This window comes from Pristis pectinata, chromosome 37, assembly GCF_009764475.1.
Source record: "Pristis pectinata isolate sPriPec2 chromosome 37, sPriPec2.1.pri, whole genome shotgun sequence".
Taxonomy (NCBI): Eukaryota; Metazoa; Chordata; class Chondrichthyes; order Rhinopristiformes; family Pristidae; genus Pristis; species Pristis pectinata.
This window is the reverse complement of record NC_067440.1, coordinates 9,030,442-9,047,353: the sequence shown is the minus strand read 5'-3', so window position 1 is coordinate 9,047,353 and position 16,912 is coordinate 9,030,442. Positions and strand designations below refer to the sequence as shown.

Sequence of the window (16,912 nt, the reverse complement as noted above, 5' to 3'; positions counted from 1 at the left end):
AGTTACTCGCGGGGCCAGATGTCAGGATTCATTGGGACATTCCTCCCTGGATCAGGCTGCCCTGTGAGGAAGGGGTGGCCATCCCTGGCAGTGGTCCGAGGACAGGTGGGGCTTCGGGAGCCCTCCCAGGGTTCTGGGACCCCTCTCTGAACCCCACCCACCCCAACAGAGAGGGTTGTTCCCCACACACAACCCCTCGCCCACCATTCCCATGCAGGGGGGAGGGAACAGTTACCTGGACTTTTGTCCCCTCTTCCCTCCCCCCAACTAGTAGGGGGAGAGGGTCCCAGTGAGGAGAGAGGGTGTCCCATGATTGAGGGGGGAGGGGGCCACATTCCTGTTCCCCCCTGCAGAGAGAGGGCACATGTCCCATTCCCCTGGGTAGTGAAGGGCTGTGTTTTTGTTAACCCTCAGGGTCCCATGCCCCTGTTGCCTCCCAGGAAGAGCAAGGTCTGTGTGCTTGTTCGCCCAGTCGGAGAGAGAGAGAGAGAGACCTGTGTCCCGGGAGGGACGGAGAGAGAGAGAGAGGGAGAGGGGGAGAGGGGAGGGAGGGAGGGAGCGAGAGAAAGAGAGAGAGAGAGAGAGAGAGCCCTTTTCCCTCTGTTGGACAGAGATTTGGGACATCTCACACAATCTCCGTACCTCTCTCTGCAACTGGATCCTCGACTTCCTTATCTAGAGACTACAGTGCGGATCAGAGGTTACATCTCCTCCTCGCTGACAATCAACACAGGCACACCTCAAGGATGCGTGCTTAGCCCACTGCTCTAGTCTCTCTGCACTCATGACTGTGTGGCTAGGCACAGCTCAAACGCCATCCATAAATTTGCCAATGACACCACTGTTGTGGGCAGAATCTCAGATGGCGACGAGGAGACGTACAGGAGTGAGATAGATCGGCTGGTTGAGTGGTTTTGCAACAACAACCTCACACTCAGTGTCAGCAAGACCAAGGAACTGATTGTGGGCTTCAGGAAGGGGAAGTCGGGAGAACACACACCAGTCCTCACTGAGGGGTCAGCGGTGGAAAGGGTGAGCAGCTTCAAATTCCTGGGCATCAACATCTCAGAGGATCTCTCCTGGGCCCAACATATTGATACAATCACAAAGAAGGCATGCCAGCGGCTTTACTTTAGGAGTTTGAAGAGATTCGGTACGTCACCAAAGACACTTGCAAATTTCTACAGATGTACGGTGGAGAGCGTTCTGACTGGTTGCATCACCACCTGGTGTGGAGGCTCCAATGTGCAGGATCGCAAGAGGCTGCAGAGGGTTGTAGACTCAGCCAGCTCCATCACAGACACAACCCTCCCCACCATCGAGGACATCTTCAAGAGGTGGTGCCTCAAGAAGGCGGCATCCATCATAAAGGACCCTCACCATCCGGGACATGCCCTCTTCACATTACTACCATCGGGGAGGAGGTACAGGAGCCTGAAGACCCACACTCAACGTTTCAGGAACAGCTTCTTCCCCTCCGCCATCAGATTTCTGAACGGTCCATGAACCCATGAACACCACCTCGTTATTCCTCTCTTGCACTATTTATTTATTTGGTAACTTACAGTAATTTTTATGTCTTGCACTGTACTGCTGCCACAAAACAACAAATTTTACAACATATATCAGCGATAATAAACCTGATTCTGATGTCACAGGTGCCTTGGGATGGAATTAAGAGCAACAAACAAGATGCTTGAGGAACTCAGCGGGTCGGGCAGCATCTGTGGAGGGAAATGGGTGGTCAACATTTCGGGTCGAGACCCTTCATCCGGACTTGAAGAGTAGAGGGGAGATGGCCGGGGTAAAGAGGTGGAAGGAAAGGCTGGGGCAGGTGATAGGTGGATCCAGGTGAGGAGGGGGGGGGGGGGATAGGCAGATGGAGGAGGGGAGGGCGGGAACAGCGACAGAGGCCGGGAGGTGAGAGATGGAGGTGACAGGTGGTGGGATCTGATGGGAGAGGGTGGAGCATGGAACCAAATAAGGGAGGTGAGGAGGGCAGATGGGAACAGTGGGGGGGGGGGAGGGGACCCAGTGGGAGGGGGTGTGGGTGCTGGGCAGATGGTGGCTGGGGGAGGGGAAAGGCTGTGATGGGGGGGGTGGGGTGGGTGTGGGGGGAGCTGGGTGGATCAGGACGAGGGAGAAAAGGGACGGAGGGGGAGCAGGTTACAATGTCCCTGCCGTCGGGGTGTAGACTCCCCGGGGGGGATGCGAGGGGGCGTTCCTCTGGTTCGCGTTTGGCCTCACCCTGGCAGTGGAGGAGGCTGAGGACAGACAGCTCGGTGGGGGAACGGGGAGGGGAATTGGAATGGCTGGCGACAAGGAGCTTCAGATGGCATTGGGGGGGGTGGGGGAGAGGAGATGGGGGGAGGTTGGAGTTGGGTGATGGAGGGAGACCAGCCGACGTCCCTCTCCACACAAGGTCTCGACTCGAAACGCCGACAACTCCTTTCTTCCCCTCCCTACGGATGCTGCCCGACCGGCTGAGTTCCTCCAGCAGCTCTTTGCTCCAGCGTCCACAGTCTGCTGCGTCTTCCAACTTCTGTGGCGTTAGTTGGGAGGTCCGGCCTCATCTCTGTGCCCCTGCACTCTCTCCTCGTCTCTGAGATCAGGGACCGGCGAGGATCCACCCTCGGCCACGAGGTGGGGTTTTCCTTCCAGGAGCCCAGGAACCCTCCGCAAGATGGCGTTGATGTTGGCACTGAGTGTCTCCACTGCCCGTGCCAGTTGTTCCAAGGTCGCGGCCTGTTCCTTCAGCAGACGCCCATTGGCTCGCAGTAGGGCATTCTGGTCTTCCAATCGGCCGCAGGAGGGGCCCGAGGCATCCCGGGAAGATTGGACATGGGAGAGCGTCACATGATCCTTGATCTCTGTGGAAAGGGGACAGTGGGATGATTTAGGAAGTGGAGTTAACCGAGGAATAAAGTTGTGAGAGGCTGAGATGCAGGAAGGTTGGAGTCCCATGGGGTCAAAAAGCCGGGTGCTGAGGTTTTAACAAAGAGGAGAATTAGGGAGGAGATGGGGGTCCAGAACTCACTGCCTGAGTCAGAAACCCCTCCCACATTTACACAGTGCTAGGGTGTTCACTTGAAGAACCATGACCAGCAGGGTTATGGACCCAATGGTGGATGGTACAATTTGGTTGGGGACCGTTTTCCTTGACTAGCACAGACAGAATGGGCCAAGTGCCCTCCTGGTGGACCTTCAGTTCTCTGCCATTCCAAGAGGGGTGGAATCAGGCGATCTTGTATAGATCGAAGGATGAACGTGCAGTCTGAGATGGGGAGGGAGGGCGCTGAGCGTGGGAGGAGAGTCTGTGACTGGGCAACGACTTCCGACTTCTCAGTATTTGGGGGAAATCTGCTGGTCGAGCCCCATGCATGGGAGAGGGGTCAGTGGGGGTGTTTGTGAGGTGTCTGAGGGGGTGGGGGGGATGGTGGGATTTGCGGGGGGTGAGGGTGTGTGTGAAGGGGTGGGGGTGTGTGGTGGGAGTTGGGGTTGAGGGTGGGGGTGAGGGGGGTGTGAGGGTGCAGGGATGTGCGGGGGTGGGGGGAATGCGGGGGGCTGTGAGTGGTGGGGATTGGGGATGTGAGGTAGTGTGAGGGGTGGGATGAGAGGTGAGGGGCTGCGAGGGGGTGGGGATGCGCAGGGGGTGGGGGGCTGTGAGGGGTGGGGGGATGTGTGGGGGTGGGGTGTGGGGGGAAATACCGGAGTGGGGGGATGTGAGGGGTAGGGATGTGCGGGGGTGGGGAGATGTGTGGGGGGCGCGGGCCCCATTACCTGTGCAGGCCGTGAGCCCCTCATTGCTCCGGTAACCATGGCGACACCTGCAGGCCCCGGTTGCTCCCACCCAGTCGCCCTCGCCACCGCAGTACATCTTGAGTGGGACGGCTCCCTCCTCGGCGTTGGGCACACAGGAGCCGGGCACCACCACCAGGGAGGATGGCCCCTCCCCCGTTGCCGCCTCGGGGAAGTGGACCAGGTTGGTGACGGTGGCCGGGCACTTCTTGAAGTAGGCCCGGACGGAGAGCAGGTTGATGCACGCCCCCCGGTCCCGGAAAGCCAGCCTGAAGCCCGCCTTGGAGAGCGGCCCCACCCTCACCGTGGCCCTGTTGACCTGGCCGCTCCCCCCCAGGGTGAAGACGTGATCGGCGCCCACCTCCAGCACCTTGGCGTACGCCGCCCTCAGTTCCTCGGCGCTGGAGGCTGAGACGGCCTCCTCGGAGTCCGACTGGCGGTGGTAGAGGGTGAAGGTCTCCCTGCAGAAGCCGGCGGCCCCCTGGAAGGACCTGCAGTCCCGCACGGAGAACCTCAGATCCACATAGACTAGCCGAGCCTCTCCCCGCCGGATAAATCCGCTGCGCAGCCAGTTGTCCTGGTTGGGGAGTTCCATGTTACACACCCGGTATGTCCGTGTGGTCTCAAAGTTCTTGTCCACCGCTACAGCCTCCTCCCACTGCCAGGAGAGAACAAGGGACAGAGAGAGTGAGAGAGAGAGAGAGAGAGAGAGAGAGAAACACTCCCACAGATCCCGAGAAAGCTGGGAAAGTTGGAAAACTATCTCCCAAGCAGGTCGTGCACAGAACTAGGAGAGGTGTAGATAGGGTGGAAGGTGAGAAACCTTTCCCTGTGGCAGAGGTGTCTGAGACCAGAAGTCAAAGGTTCCAGGTAAGAGGATTTGGTCTCCTTTCCCAAAATGAATTGCTGAAATGGCAGTGTCGAGTTGTTCAATCAGCAGACAGTCCAGTTGCTCAATTAGCAAACAGAATCTAGTTGCTCAATCAGCAAACAGAGGCTAATTGCTCAATCAGCAAACAGAGTTTAGTTGCTCAATCAGCAAACAGGGTCAAGTTGTTCAAACAGCAAACAATGTCTAATTTTAGTCAAACAGCAAACAGGGTCGAGTTGCTCAAACAGCTATTGTTTAAAAATCAAGACTGATCCTGATCCCAATTCACAGTCTCGACACAAAACATTGACCACCCCTCTGCCTCCACAGATTCTGCTCGACCCGCTGATTTCCTCCAGCAGTTTATTTTTTTGATTCACTTAACAAATCTTTGCCACAATGAAGGGTCATTACTCAATGTAATCTGTTCCTTTGTAAGGGTTTCATCTATTACAACAAGGTTTAGGAAGCACATTTGGAGACACAAATTTGTGAAAACCTGTAATATTTAACAGATTTTTTGATTGGGTTAATGGGGATGAATCTGTGAAAGAAATAAGCCACTTAAACTGGACAAAAACGACCTGTGTACCTGTGCTGTACAGTCAGCATTAAAGGCAGTTGTATGACTCAGTTGTGTTTCAGCTTGTTATAGATCTACAGCACAGAAACAGACCCTTCAGCCCACTGAGTCCGTGCCGACCATCAAGCACCCATTTACACCTATCCCGTTATATTCTCCCCACAGTCCCATCAACTCCCCCCAGATTCTACCTCCTCACCCACATACTAGGGGAAGGGAATTTACAGCAGCCAATTAACCCACCGACCCCGCATGTCGTTGGGATGTGGGAGGAAACCGGAGCACAGGGAGAAAGTGCAAACTCCACACACACAGACAGCACCGGAGGTCAGGATCAAACCCAGGTCTCTGGCGCTGTGGGGCAGTGGCTCTACCTGCTGTGCCCACTGTGCTGTACGTTCCAGCTTGTCCAAACAATTGCAATTTGCTTTTGATTCCTCACTGGGAGGAGAGTGACAAGCAGCTGTCATCTAGTGTAACGGTTAGCATAACGTTTTACAGCGCCAGTGACCCGGGTTCAATTCCCGCCGCTGTCTGTAAGGAGTTTGTACATTCTCCCTGTGTCTGCGTGGGTTTCCTCCGGGTGCTCTGGTTTCCTCCCACGTTCCAAAGATGTACGTGTTAGGAAGCTGTAGGCGTGCTATGTTGGCGCCGGAAGCATAGCGACACTTGCGGGCTGCCCCCAGAACACTCTATGCAAAAGATGCATTTCACTCTGTGTTTCGATGTACATGTGACTAATAAAGATATCTGATCTTATCTTATCAGTAGCAGCTGACACCCTGAGGGCAGTCAAGGGTTCACTGTGTCCTCCACTGAACAAATCTTTGCGTCACAGAGGATTCTTTAGGATCCCGGCTCCTTTGCGAACCCGGGGAGATCAGAAAATTACTGACGATTGAAAGTTGCTGTTGAATCTGTGAAAATCCATTCTAATGAAGGGTCTTCAACCTGAAACAGCAAACAATCTGCTGGAGGAACTCAGCGGGTCGAGCAGCATCTGTGGGGGGGGGAAGGAATTGTCGACGTTTCAGGTCGAAACCCTGCAGCAGGACTGAGAGCGGAGAGGGGGAGCGGTGAGACAGGACAGTCCACCGATCACCTCGGGCTCACATCTCACCACTCTGCCTCTCCCCTTTATAACGGCCGTCTCCCCTCTCCACTCTCAGTCCTGATGCAGGGTCTCAACACGATACGTCAACAATTCCTTTCCCCTCCACAGATGCTGCTCGACCCACTGTTTGTTGCTCCAGATTCCAGTGTCTGCAGGCTGTTGTCTCTCCTTCAACCTGAAACGGTCGCTCTGTTTCTCTTCCCCCAGATGCAGCCTGACCTGCTGTGTGTTTCTAGTATTTTATGTTTTTATCGTTAAATCTGTTCCCATCACATTTCAAGACAGCACACTGCAGATCTTAACAAGTTGCCACATTAAAACCATCTCACTTCATCTCCCTTTCCATTATTTGGCCAATTATTGCGTGCAGCTGGTCGCCCCATCACAGGAAGGGTGTGGAGGCTTTGGAGAGGGTGCAGAAGAGGTTCACCAGGATGCTGCCTGGATTAGAGGGTATGAGCTATAAGGAGAGGTTGGACAAACTTGGGTTGTTTTCTCTGGAGCGTCGGAGGCTGAGGGGAGACCTGATAGGGCTTTATAAAATTCTGAGAGGAACAGATAGGTAGGTAGTCTTGTTCCCAGGGTAGAAATGTCAAATATACCAGAGGGCATAGGTTTAAGGTGAGAGAGGGAAAGTTTAAAGGAGATGTGCAGGGCAAGGTTTTTTACACAGAGAGTGGTGGGGCCTGGAACACGCTGCCGGGGTGGTGGTGGGGGTGGATATGATCGTGGGAGTTAAGAGGTTGTTAGACAGACACATGAACAGGCAGGGAAGGGAGGGATATGGATCATGTGCAGGCAGATAGGTTTAGTTGAATTTGGCATCTTGGTCGGCACAGACATGGTGGGCCGAAGGGCCTGTTCCTGTGCTGGACTGTTTTCTGTTCTATGTAATTATCTTCAGCCTCTGGTTAGGGGGTCACTTCCACCCCCGCGGAAACCCTCCTCAGTTCCCGAGTTACTGCGTTAAAGTTCTCCCACGTTCTTCAGAGGACGACCCCACCTCGACCACAGTTTCCCAGTCCCACCTCGTTGGGACGGGCTACAGGAGGCTGGGATTGGATGGGGCTTGGGATCAGTACGGGGACATCCATTGGAGGTTGATCATTCATGCCCTGCCCACCTGTGGCCATGATTGGCTAGCTCGGTGCCAGCCCCGGGGAAGGTGTTTAGCTCAGTGAGGGGACACCCCTCGAGGGAAAGTCTCCAGTGAAGCCTGCCTCCTAGGATCACAGCATCGAAACAGGCTCTTCGGCCCACCTCGTCCCTGCTGACCACCATGCCTATCCACACTAGTCCCACTTGCCTGCATTTGACGTGTGTCCCTCCACACTTTTCCCATGGAAGTACCTGTCCAAACGCCTTCTAAACATTGGAAGCATATCTGCCTCCACCTCCTCCTCTGGCAGCTCACTCCAGATAACCACCACACTCTGAACAACTTAGCCCTCAAAGTTCCTTCAAATATCTCCCCTCTCACCTTAAACCTGTGCCCTCTAGTTCTAGACTCCTCTGCCCTGGGAAACAGACCCCGACCATCAACCCGATCTATGTCCCTCATAAATCTCTATAAAAAAAGTTTATGAAGAGCATAGACATCGTCCAGAAGGTTAGAACAGGTGGGATCCAGAGTGAGTTAGCAAATTGGACACAAAATTGGCTTGGTGGTAGGAGGCAGAGGGCGGCAGTGGAGGGTTGTTGTTCAGACCGGAGGCCCGTGAACAGTGGTGTTCCGTAGAGATCGGTGCTGGGTCCTCTGTCGTTTGTCGCATAACGATTTGGATGACAGTGCAGGTAGCAATGATGAGTGAGTTTGTGGACCACACCAACACTGGTGGTGTGGTGGGCAGTGAAGAAGGTTGCCACAACTGGGCAAAGTGCGGAAGGGACTGGCAGGCAGAATTTAACTCAAGCACAAAGTTATGTATTTTGGGAAGTTCAACCAGGGCAGGACGTACACAGTGAGTGGCAGGACCCTGGGGAGTTATTGAGCAGAGAGAGTTTGGGGTAGAGATACCTAGTTCCTTGTAAGTGGAAGGGGCGGTGAGGAAGGCATACAGCATGTTTGACTTCAGCAGTCAAGGCATCGAGTACAAGAGTCGGGACGTCATGTTACAGTTGTACAAGACGCTGGAGCTGGAGTGTTGTGTGACGTTCTGGTCACCACACGACGGGAAGGATGGGATTCAGCTGGAGAGGGTGCAGTGAAGGTTCACAAGGATGTTATCTGGATTGGAGGGCTTGAGTTATAAGGAGACTGAATAGGCTGGGTCTGTTTTCCCTGGAGCGAAGGAGGCTGAGAGGTGACACAAGAGAGGTGTATAAAATTACGAGAGGCATAGAGAGGGGAGACAGCCGGTGTCCCAGGGTCTAAAACTAGAGGGCATAGGTTTAAGGTGAGAGGGAGTAGTTTAAAGGGGACCTGAGGGGTAAACCTTTCACACTAAGGGTAGTTGGTGTCTGGAATGAGCTGACAGGAGGAGGTGGTGGAGGCAGGAACAGTAACAAGGTTTAAGAGCCACCTGGACAGGTACTTGACTGAGCAGGGCACAGAGGGATGTGGAACAAATGCAGGCAAGTGGGATAGGTATAGATCGGCATAGGTGGGCCGAAGGGCCTGTTTCTGTGCTGTATACAGCTCTGTGACTCTCAGCCTCCTACGCTCCAGAGAGATGACAGAAGGTTGGTGAAAGTTGGCACCTTACCCCACTGCTGGGCAGTACCAGCCAGTTCAGCTCCTCTGTCTCCAATTGAGTGTCCATCAACACCTCTGTCAGAGAGAAAAGGGAAAGACTTGCATTTCTATAGCGCCTTTCACAACCCCTCAAAGTGCTGCCTCCATCTTTAGTTGAGACATTCCGTCTTCCTGTTTGTGTTTTTGCCCGTCATCCCTTCCTCCCCCTTTTCCGTGTGTTTTGATGACACCGACGGTGCAACGTCACCGGCGCGTTACGCAGATGAAGAGGCTTCATCTGATCTTAAAACGAAAATCAGAAGAGCTGCAGATGCTGGAAATCTGAAATAAAAACAGGAGATGGTGTAAACACTTAGCAGGTCGGTCAGCGTCTGGGCGAATACAGAGAAACAGTCAACGTTTTGGTTCTAGAGACCTGAAATGATGACTGTTCCTTTCTCCGCAGGTGCTGACTGACCTGCTGGGTATGTATGCCGTTTTCTGGTTTTATTAATCTCACCTGAACTGCCCGATTATTTCATCCTATCAGAGGACTTCACTTTGCCCCACCCATCGCCCCTCCCCCACACAGACTAACTTGATTCTCGCTTCCTGGGTTCTGATGGAGGATGTTAGCCCCAAAACAAAACTGTTCCCATCTCCACAGACGCTGCCTGACCTGCTGAGTGTTTCCAACATTTTATCTCAGATTTCCAGCATCTGCAGTTGATTTTTTCCCTTGATCCTGATGCTCGGAACAACCGCTGCCAATGTGCGCACGGCAAGATCCCACAGAAAACAACCTGACAACGACCAGGTAAATACCATCCCAGGGAGCATCAAGGAGTGGAGCACCCTGACCCTCACAGAGCTGAGCTGGGCTTCCCAGGTCCCTGGACGACCTCCAAACCCAGAGAGGGTCAGAGAGCTGATCCCTGACCCCCGGGGACCTCTCGAGCAGCCTGGAGGGTGGCCCTTTATCAAATGCTTGGCCAGGTCAATAAAAACAACCGCCCAACCTTTATACTTCTTCTTGGTCCCTGTCATTAAGCTTCTCAAAATACCCCAGTTCTCATTACACCCAGGGGTATCCACGACAAACCCGGATCTTTAGGGCGATTGCCTCTGCCAATACCTTCACTGGTCTCAAAAAGAGACAGAGCATCGGAGGCTGAGGGGAGACCTGATAGAGGTTTTTAAAATTATGAGAGGCATCGATAGGGTAGACAGTCAAAATCTTTTCTCCAGGGTAGAAATGTCAAGCACCAGAGGACATTGTTTTAAGGTTGGGGGGGGGTGGAGTTTAAAGGCGATGTGAGGGGCAAGTTTTTTACGCAGAGAGCGGTAGGTGCCTGGTATGGGTTACCAGGGGTAGCAGGCAATTTGGTGAAGTTTAAGAGGCTTTTAGATAGACACATGAATATGAAGGGAGTGGAGGGATGTGGATGATACACATTTAGTATAAATTGGCGTCAAGATCGGCACAAACATCGTGGGGTGAATGGCCTGTCCAGTGCTGTCCTGTTCTGTGTTCTACGTAACATAGGCCCAGTTGTAATAGGATACCAATTATCTATTCCCTGGAGTTTAATTGGGTTGTCCGACTTTGGAATAAGGACTTTGTGACTGCTCTTGATGCTAGTTGGAATTTTACCACAAAATGAACTGAAGAAGAGTGCAGTCTAATTAACATGTCGATGTCCATTTTACGAATCGTGTCCAATGAACCACCAATCAGCCAGGAGCTGTGCCCTGGTTAAAACCATTGATTGCATTTAAAACCTCGTCTGCAGTAAAATGCTTTAAAAAAACCATCGTTATTAGCCTGAGATAGGCTGAGGCTAAATTTTTTAATATCTGCTTTACTGTTAAAAACAGCAAAACAAGATTTAAAATGCAAACTTCTGATTTGTCTACGGGACAGCCCACCTCTGCTGGTCCCATTAATTGTCTAGACCCTTCCTAACCCGTTGATATAACAATTACATTCTTTTAAATTCACCTTTCCTCCTCCTGACAAATCTCTGTTTGTTATCTGAAGTTACACCATTAAACTTTTTAATCTTCCTACCGGCAACACCGACCAAATGGTCTCCTGTGTCATAAATGTCATCGAGTCACACAGCACGGAAACAGGCCCTTCGGCCCACCAAGTCCGGGCCGACCATCAACCACCCACTTACACCGATCCCATTTCATTCTCCCCACACTCCCATCAACTACCCCACTCCCCCCCCCCCCCCCAATTCTCACCCTCACACTAGGGGGGCCGATTAACCCACTGACCCCGCACGTTGTTGGGACGCGGGAGGGAAACCGGAGCCCCGGGGGAAACACACCCGGTCACAGGGAGAACGTGCGAACTACACACAATCACACACACACACACACACACACACACACACACACAGCGCCGGAGGTCGGGATCGAACCCGGGTCTCTGGGGCTGTGAGGCAGCGGCTCTACCCGCTGCGCCAGAGTTCTCTATATGATTGAGTCCAAAACTTTACGCTGGATAAATCACATCTTAAATCTTACCGTCGAAAGCCAGAGCTGTGGAAACAAAGCAGAGGGGCACCCAGATCTCCATGGCCAACAGCCTTTGAGTTAGGACCCCACAGGATCTGTAGAGTGGACTCACTGCAGCTCCGAGCTGTGATTATCACTCCTGTTGCATTCTGTGTGACTGCCCTCACCCCTCCTCCTCCCCCCGCACTGGTCCCACCACTGGCATTGGGTGGCTCAAAGTCCACCCGCTCGCTGATTGATGTTAAAGAAAGAACTAGAGTTTGTAGAGTCACGTTGCGTGAGAGCAGTCACACAGAGGGCGATGGGTCACGGCAGCAGTGTGATAGTCACAGCACTGAGCTGCAAAGGGACAGTGAGGCCACTCTATGGTTCCTGGGGAGTCACAACTCACAGGCTGTTGGCCATGGCGATCTGGATGTCCCTCTCTCTGGGACCGGCACATAGATGCAACCACAAACTGGGCGCGCCAATGTCTCTACTTTCTCAGAAAGTTAAGGAGGTTCGGCTTGTCACTGAACACTCTCACAGACTCCTACAGAGGTACTGTTGAAAGTATCCTGACTGGTTGCATCACGGTCTGGTACAGCAATTCAAACACACAGGAACGTAAGAAGCTGCAGAGAGTAGTGGACTCAGCCCAACACATCACGGGCACATCCCTCCCCACCAGCAGGAGTATCTACAGGAGGTGCTGCCTCAAGAAGGCAACATCCATCATCAAAGATCCCCACCATCCGGGCCGTGCCATCTTCTCGCAGCTCCCATCGGGCAGGAGGTACAGAAGCCTGAAGTCCCACACCACCAGGTTCAGGAACAGCTACTTCCCTTCAACCATTCAGTTCTTGAACCAACCTGCACAACCCTAATCACTACCTCAGTATAGTAACACTGTGACCACTTTGCACTGCAATTAACTTTGCTTTTTTTGTTCTAATTGTGTTCTTTCTTGTAAAAAATTGTGTACAATTTATGTTTAATTGATGTTTTTCATGTGAATGATGCGTCTCTGATGCTCTGTGCCTGTGATGCTGCTGCAAGTAAGTTTTTCATTGCACCCGTGCACGCATGGACTTGTGCAGATGACAGTAAACTCGACTTGATCACCAGGCTTGACCTGACCTTCCCAACCTTATCACACCCCAGAGGACCTTTGCAGCTAACAGGCTGGCCCTTCGAGTGCAGCTACAGTTGGAGCCTGGCGGATGATCTGCGCACAGCAAGATCCCACGCAACGACAGGATGTCAACTGCTTCTAAAAGAAAAGTGTAAGCTTTTATTTGGTTAAGTTACCTTGTCTTTCCAGAATCACTCACCTCTCCCACTTTTGCAAAGTCCCACAGTTCATCAGCGGCCAACGTAGACGGGTATCCAGAACTGTTCTTTTGGCACGTAGACAGTGAAAGGGTTGTGCGTGGAGAACCGGGACCCGTCGATGACAAAAGTGGGAACGTGTGTATGGAGGTGAAGGGCATTGTTACGGTACCTGACAAGCACCTTGCCTCTGCCTTCACCAGGGAAGAGGGGATGTTGAGATACTGGATACATTCACACCATCCTGACTTGGAGATTTGTCACCGTTCCTTCACCGTCACTGGGACACAACGCCCTGGAGCTCCCTCCCGACCAACATTGAGGGTGTACCCACACCTCAAGGACTGCAGTGGTTCCAAAAGGCACCTCCTCAAGGGCAACAAGGAATGGGCAATGGCTCAGCCTTTGAATGAACACATAAAACAAACTGGACTTACAGTAGGTAAGACACCAGAACCAGAGGTAATTGGTAATTGGTTTATTATTGTCACATGTATCAAGATACAGGGAAGAGCTTTTGTCTGCGTGCCATCCAGACAGATTGTTCTATACATAAGCACATTGAGGTGGTACAAAAGGAAAAACAATCGCAGGATGCAGAATATAGTGTTCCAGTTACAGAGAAAGTGCAGTGCAGGCAGACAATAAGGTGCAAGGGCCATGATGAGGTAGGCATTTGAATGGAAGCTATCCTGGAGATGCTGGAATATCTAGACGAAAAACACAATGACGCTGGAGGAACTCAGCAGGCCAGGGGCAGCATCCGTGGAGAAAAGCAGGTAGTCAACATTTCGCGTCAGGACCCTTCTTCAGGACTGAAGATAGGAAAAGGGGAAGCCCGATATATAGGAGGGAAAAGCAGAGCAGTGATGGGTGGACAAAAGAGGGGAGGCGGGGTGGGCACAAGGTGGTGATAGGGAGATGCAGGTAAGGGATAGTGACGGGCAGGTGCGGGGGAGGAGGGGAGAGCAGGTCCACCGGGGGATGGGTCACAGGAAAGGAGGATAGAAGGGTGGAAAGAGAGCGAGGCTGGGAAAAGGAAGAAAAGAAGAGACATGGTTGGGGCGTGGTGTGGGGAGGGTGTGGGGAGGGTGTGGGGCGTGGTGTGGGGAGGGTGTGGGGAGGGTGTGGGGCGTGGTGTGGGGAGGGTGTGGGGAGGGTGTGGGGAGGGTGTGGGGATTCCTTAAAGTGGGAGAATTCAATGTTCACGCTGTTAGGCTGCAAGGTCCCAAGATGGAAACTGAGGCGCTGTTCCTCCGGTTTGCACTTGGACTTCCCCCGGCAGTGGAGGAGGCCGAGGACTGACATGTCAGTGATAGTGTGGGAGGGGGAGTTGAAGTAACTGGCAACAGGGAGATGCAGGTCGCGGTTACGGACGGAGCGCAGGTGTTCCGCGAAGCGGTCACCTAGTCTGCGTTTGGTCTCCCCAATGCAGAGGAGGCCACACTTGGAGCACCGAATACAGTGGATGATATTAGGGGAGGTGCAGGTAAATCTGTGCCTCACCTGAAAGGACTGTTTGGGTCCCTGGATGGAGGTGGTGTAGGGGCAGGTGTTACACCTGTGGCAGGGGCAGTGGAAAGTCCCTGGGGTGGGAGTGGGATGGGTGGGGCGGGGGGGAGGAGTGAACTAGGGAGTTGTGGAGGGAGCGGTCCCTGCGTAAGGCAGAAAGGGGTGGGGAGGGGAAGATATGCTTGGTGGTGGGGTCCCGTTGGAGATGGCGGAAGTGGCGGAGAATGATGTGTTGGATACGTAGGCTGGTGGGATGAAACGTGAGGACTAAGGGGACCCTATCCTTGTTGGGTCTGGAAGGGGTGGGGGTGAGAGCAGAGTTGTGGGAAATGGCAGAGATGTGGGTGCGAGCTCTCTCAACCACAGTAGGGGGGAAGCCATGGTTAGTGTGAAGTTGGACATCTCGGATGTCCTGGAGTGGAAAGCCTCGTCATGGGAGCAGATGCGGCAGAGATGGAGAAATTGAGAGAAAGGGATTGCATCCTTGCAAGAGATGGGGTGGGAGGAGCTGTAATCGAGGTAGCTGTGGGCATCAGTGAGTTTGTAGAAGATGTCGGTCGATAAGGAATCTCCTGAGAGGGAGATGGAAAGATCGAGGACGGAGAGAGGGGTGTCAGAGATGGTCCGAGTGAATTGGAGAGCAAGGTGAAAATTTGTGGTGAAATTTACGCAACTGTCAAGTTCTGCACGGGTGCAAGAGGTCGCACCAATGCAGTCGTCGATGTAGTGGAGAAAGAGTTGAGGAATGGGGCCGGAGTAGGCTTGGAACAGAGACTGTTCAATGTAGCCAACGGAGAGGCAGGTATAGCTGGGGCCCCATGCGAGTGTCCATAGCTACGCCCTTGGTCTGTAGAAAGTGAGAGGAATTGAAAGTGAAGTCGTTTAGGGTGAGGACAAGTTCAGCCAGGCGGAGGAGAGTCTTAGTGGAAGGGGACTGGTTCTGTCCCCGATCAAGAAAGAAGCGGAGGGTGGTGAGGCCGTCATGATGGGGAATGGAGGTAGATAGGGACTGGACGTCCATGGCAAAGATGAGGTTGTGTGTGCCAGAAAACTTAAAGCTATGGAAGAGTTGGAGAGCGTGTGAGGTGTCACAGACATAGGTGGGAAGGGATTGGACTAGGGGAACAGGATCGTGTCCAGGTACACGGATACGAGCTCAGCGGGGCAGGAGCATGCGGAGACAACAGGTCTGCCAGGACAGTCCTTCCTGTGGATTTTGGGGAGGAGATAGAAACGGGCAGTCCTAGGTTGCGGGACTATCATGTTGGTAGCTGTGGGGGGGAGATCTCCCGAGGTGATGGTGCGGGAGATAATGTCCTGGTGGACCTTGGTGGGGTCATGGTTCAGGGGTAGGTAGGAGGAAGTGTCTGAGGTTTGGCGTCTGGCCTCTGCAAGGTAGAGGTCGGTGCCAGACTGCCACAGCACCACCTTTGTTGGCTGGTCTGATGACAATGTCAGGGTTGGTGTGGAGGGAGTGGAGAGCAGAGCGTTCAGAAGGGGTGACATTGGAGTGGGTGAGAGAAACAGACAGTCGGCTATGAATAGGTCCAGGGAAGGTAACGGGCCCGGTGGGGAGCCCAGGTCGAAGAAGAGGGCTGGAGGCAGGAGAACAGGTCATCAGAAGGTGGAGAGGACTCCCTACTGAAGAAGAAGGCACGGAGGCAGAGGCCGCGGAAAAAAAGCCCGGCATCATGCCGGGCTCAGAATTCATTGAGGTGGGGGTGTAGAGGTACGAAGGTGGGGCATTTAAAACAGAACATAGAACACTACAGCACAGTACAGCCCCTTCGGCCCACAATGTTGTGCCGACATTTTATCCTGCTCTGAGATCTATCTAACCCTTCCCTCCCACAGAGCCCCCTATTTCTCTATCATTCATGTGTCAATCTAAAAGTCTCTTAAATGTCCCTAACGTATCTGCCCCCACAACCTCTGCCGGCAGTGCGTTCCAGGCACTCACCACTTTCTGTGTAAGAAAACTTGCCCCGTACATCTCCTTTAAACTTTCCCCCTCTCACTTTAAGTGCATGCCCTCTAGCAGGGAAGAGGAGTATTGAAGTACCGAACCTCCCTTACCTCGTATTCCATAATGCTGTTATATAAAAAAATCTACTGATATCAGGCTTAAAATTAATCGACCTTTCATCAACAACCATCTGCAGAAGGAAGTCTCGAACTTCTATCAACCTCCCTCTGCATGTGGACCTTTCTCTTGAAAGGTCTGACTCTTATTTTTGGACTCTGCTGCTTGTCCCCATTGGAGAGGAACACTGCTGTGGCTCAGCAGGTAGAGCCGTTACCTCACAGCACCAGAGGCATGGGTTCGATCCCGACCTCTGGCACTGTCTAAGTGTGTGTGTGTGTGTGTGTGTGTGTGTGTGTGTGTGTGTGTGTGTGTGTGTGTGTTTGTGTGTGTGTGTGTGTGGAGTTTACACATTCTCCTTGTGACCGTGTGGGTGCTCCGATTTCCTCCCACATCCCAACAATGTGCAGGGGTCAGTGGGTTAATTGTCCGCTATA

The 16,912-nt window shown here is 53.0% G+C and overlaps 1 protein-coding gene across 2 annotated transcripts; it reads right to left on the bottom strand.

Moving 5' to 3' along the window:
* Positions 1–1,420: 1,420 nt before the first annotated feature.
* On the bottom strand, positions 1,421–11,721 carry LOC127586475 (ephrin type-B receptor 3-like). Of its 2 annotated transcripts, XM_052044480.1 has the most exons (4): positions 11,579–11,721; positions 9,072–9,136; positions 3,781–4,456; positions 1,424–2,870 (listed from the first exon to the last, which is right to left on the bottom strand). In XM_052044480.1, exons 1-4 carry the CDS (start codon positions 11,628–11,630, stop codon positions 2,551–2,553), a joined length of 1,113 nt encoding a protein of 370 aa, XP_051900440.1. In that variant the 5' UTR covers positions 11,631–11,721; the 3' UTR covers positions 1,424–2,550. The 2 variants fall into 2 exon arrangements, with proteins under 2 accessions (XP_051900441.1, XP_051900440.1); XM_052044481.1 differs by lacking the exon at positions 9,072–9,136 and having other exon boundaries at positions 1,421–2,870; positions 11,579–11,705.
* Between the last annotated feature and the right edge of the window lie 5,191 nt (positions 11,722–16,912).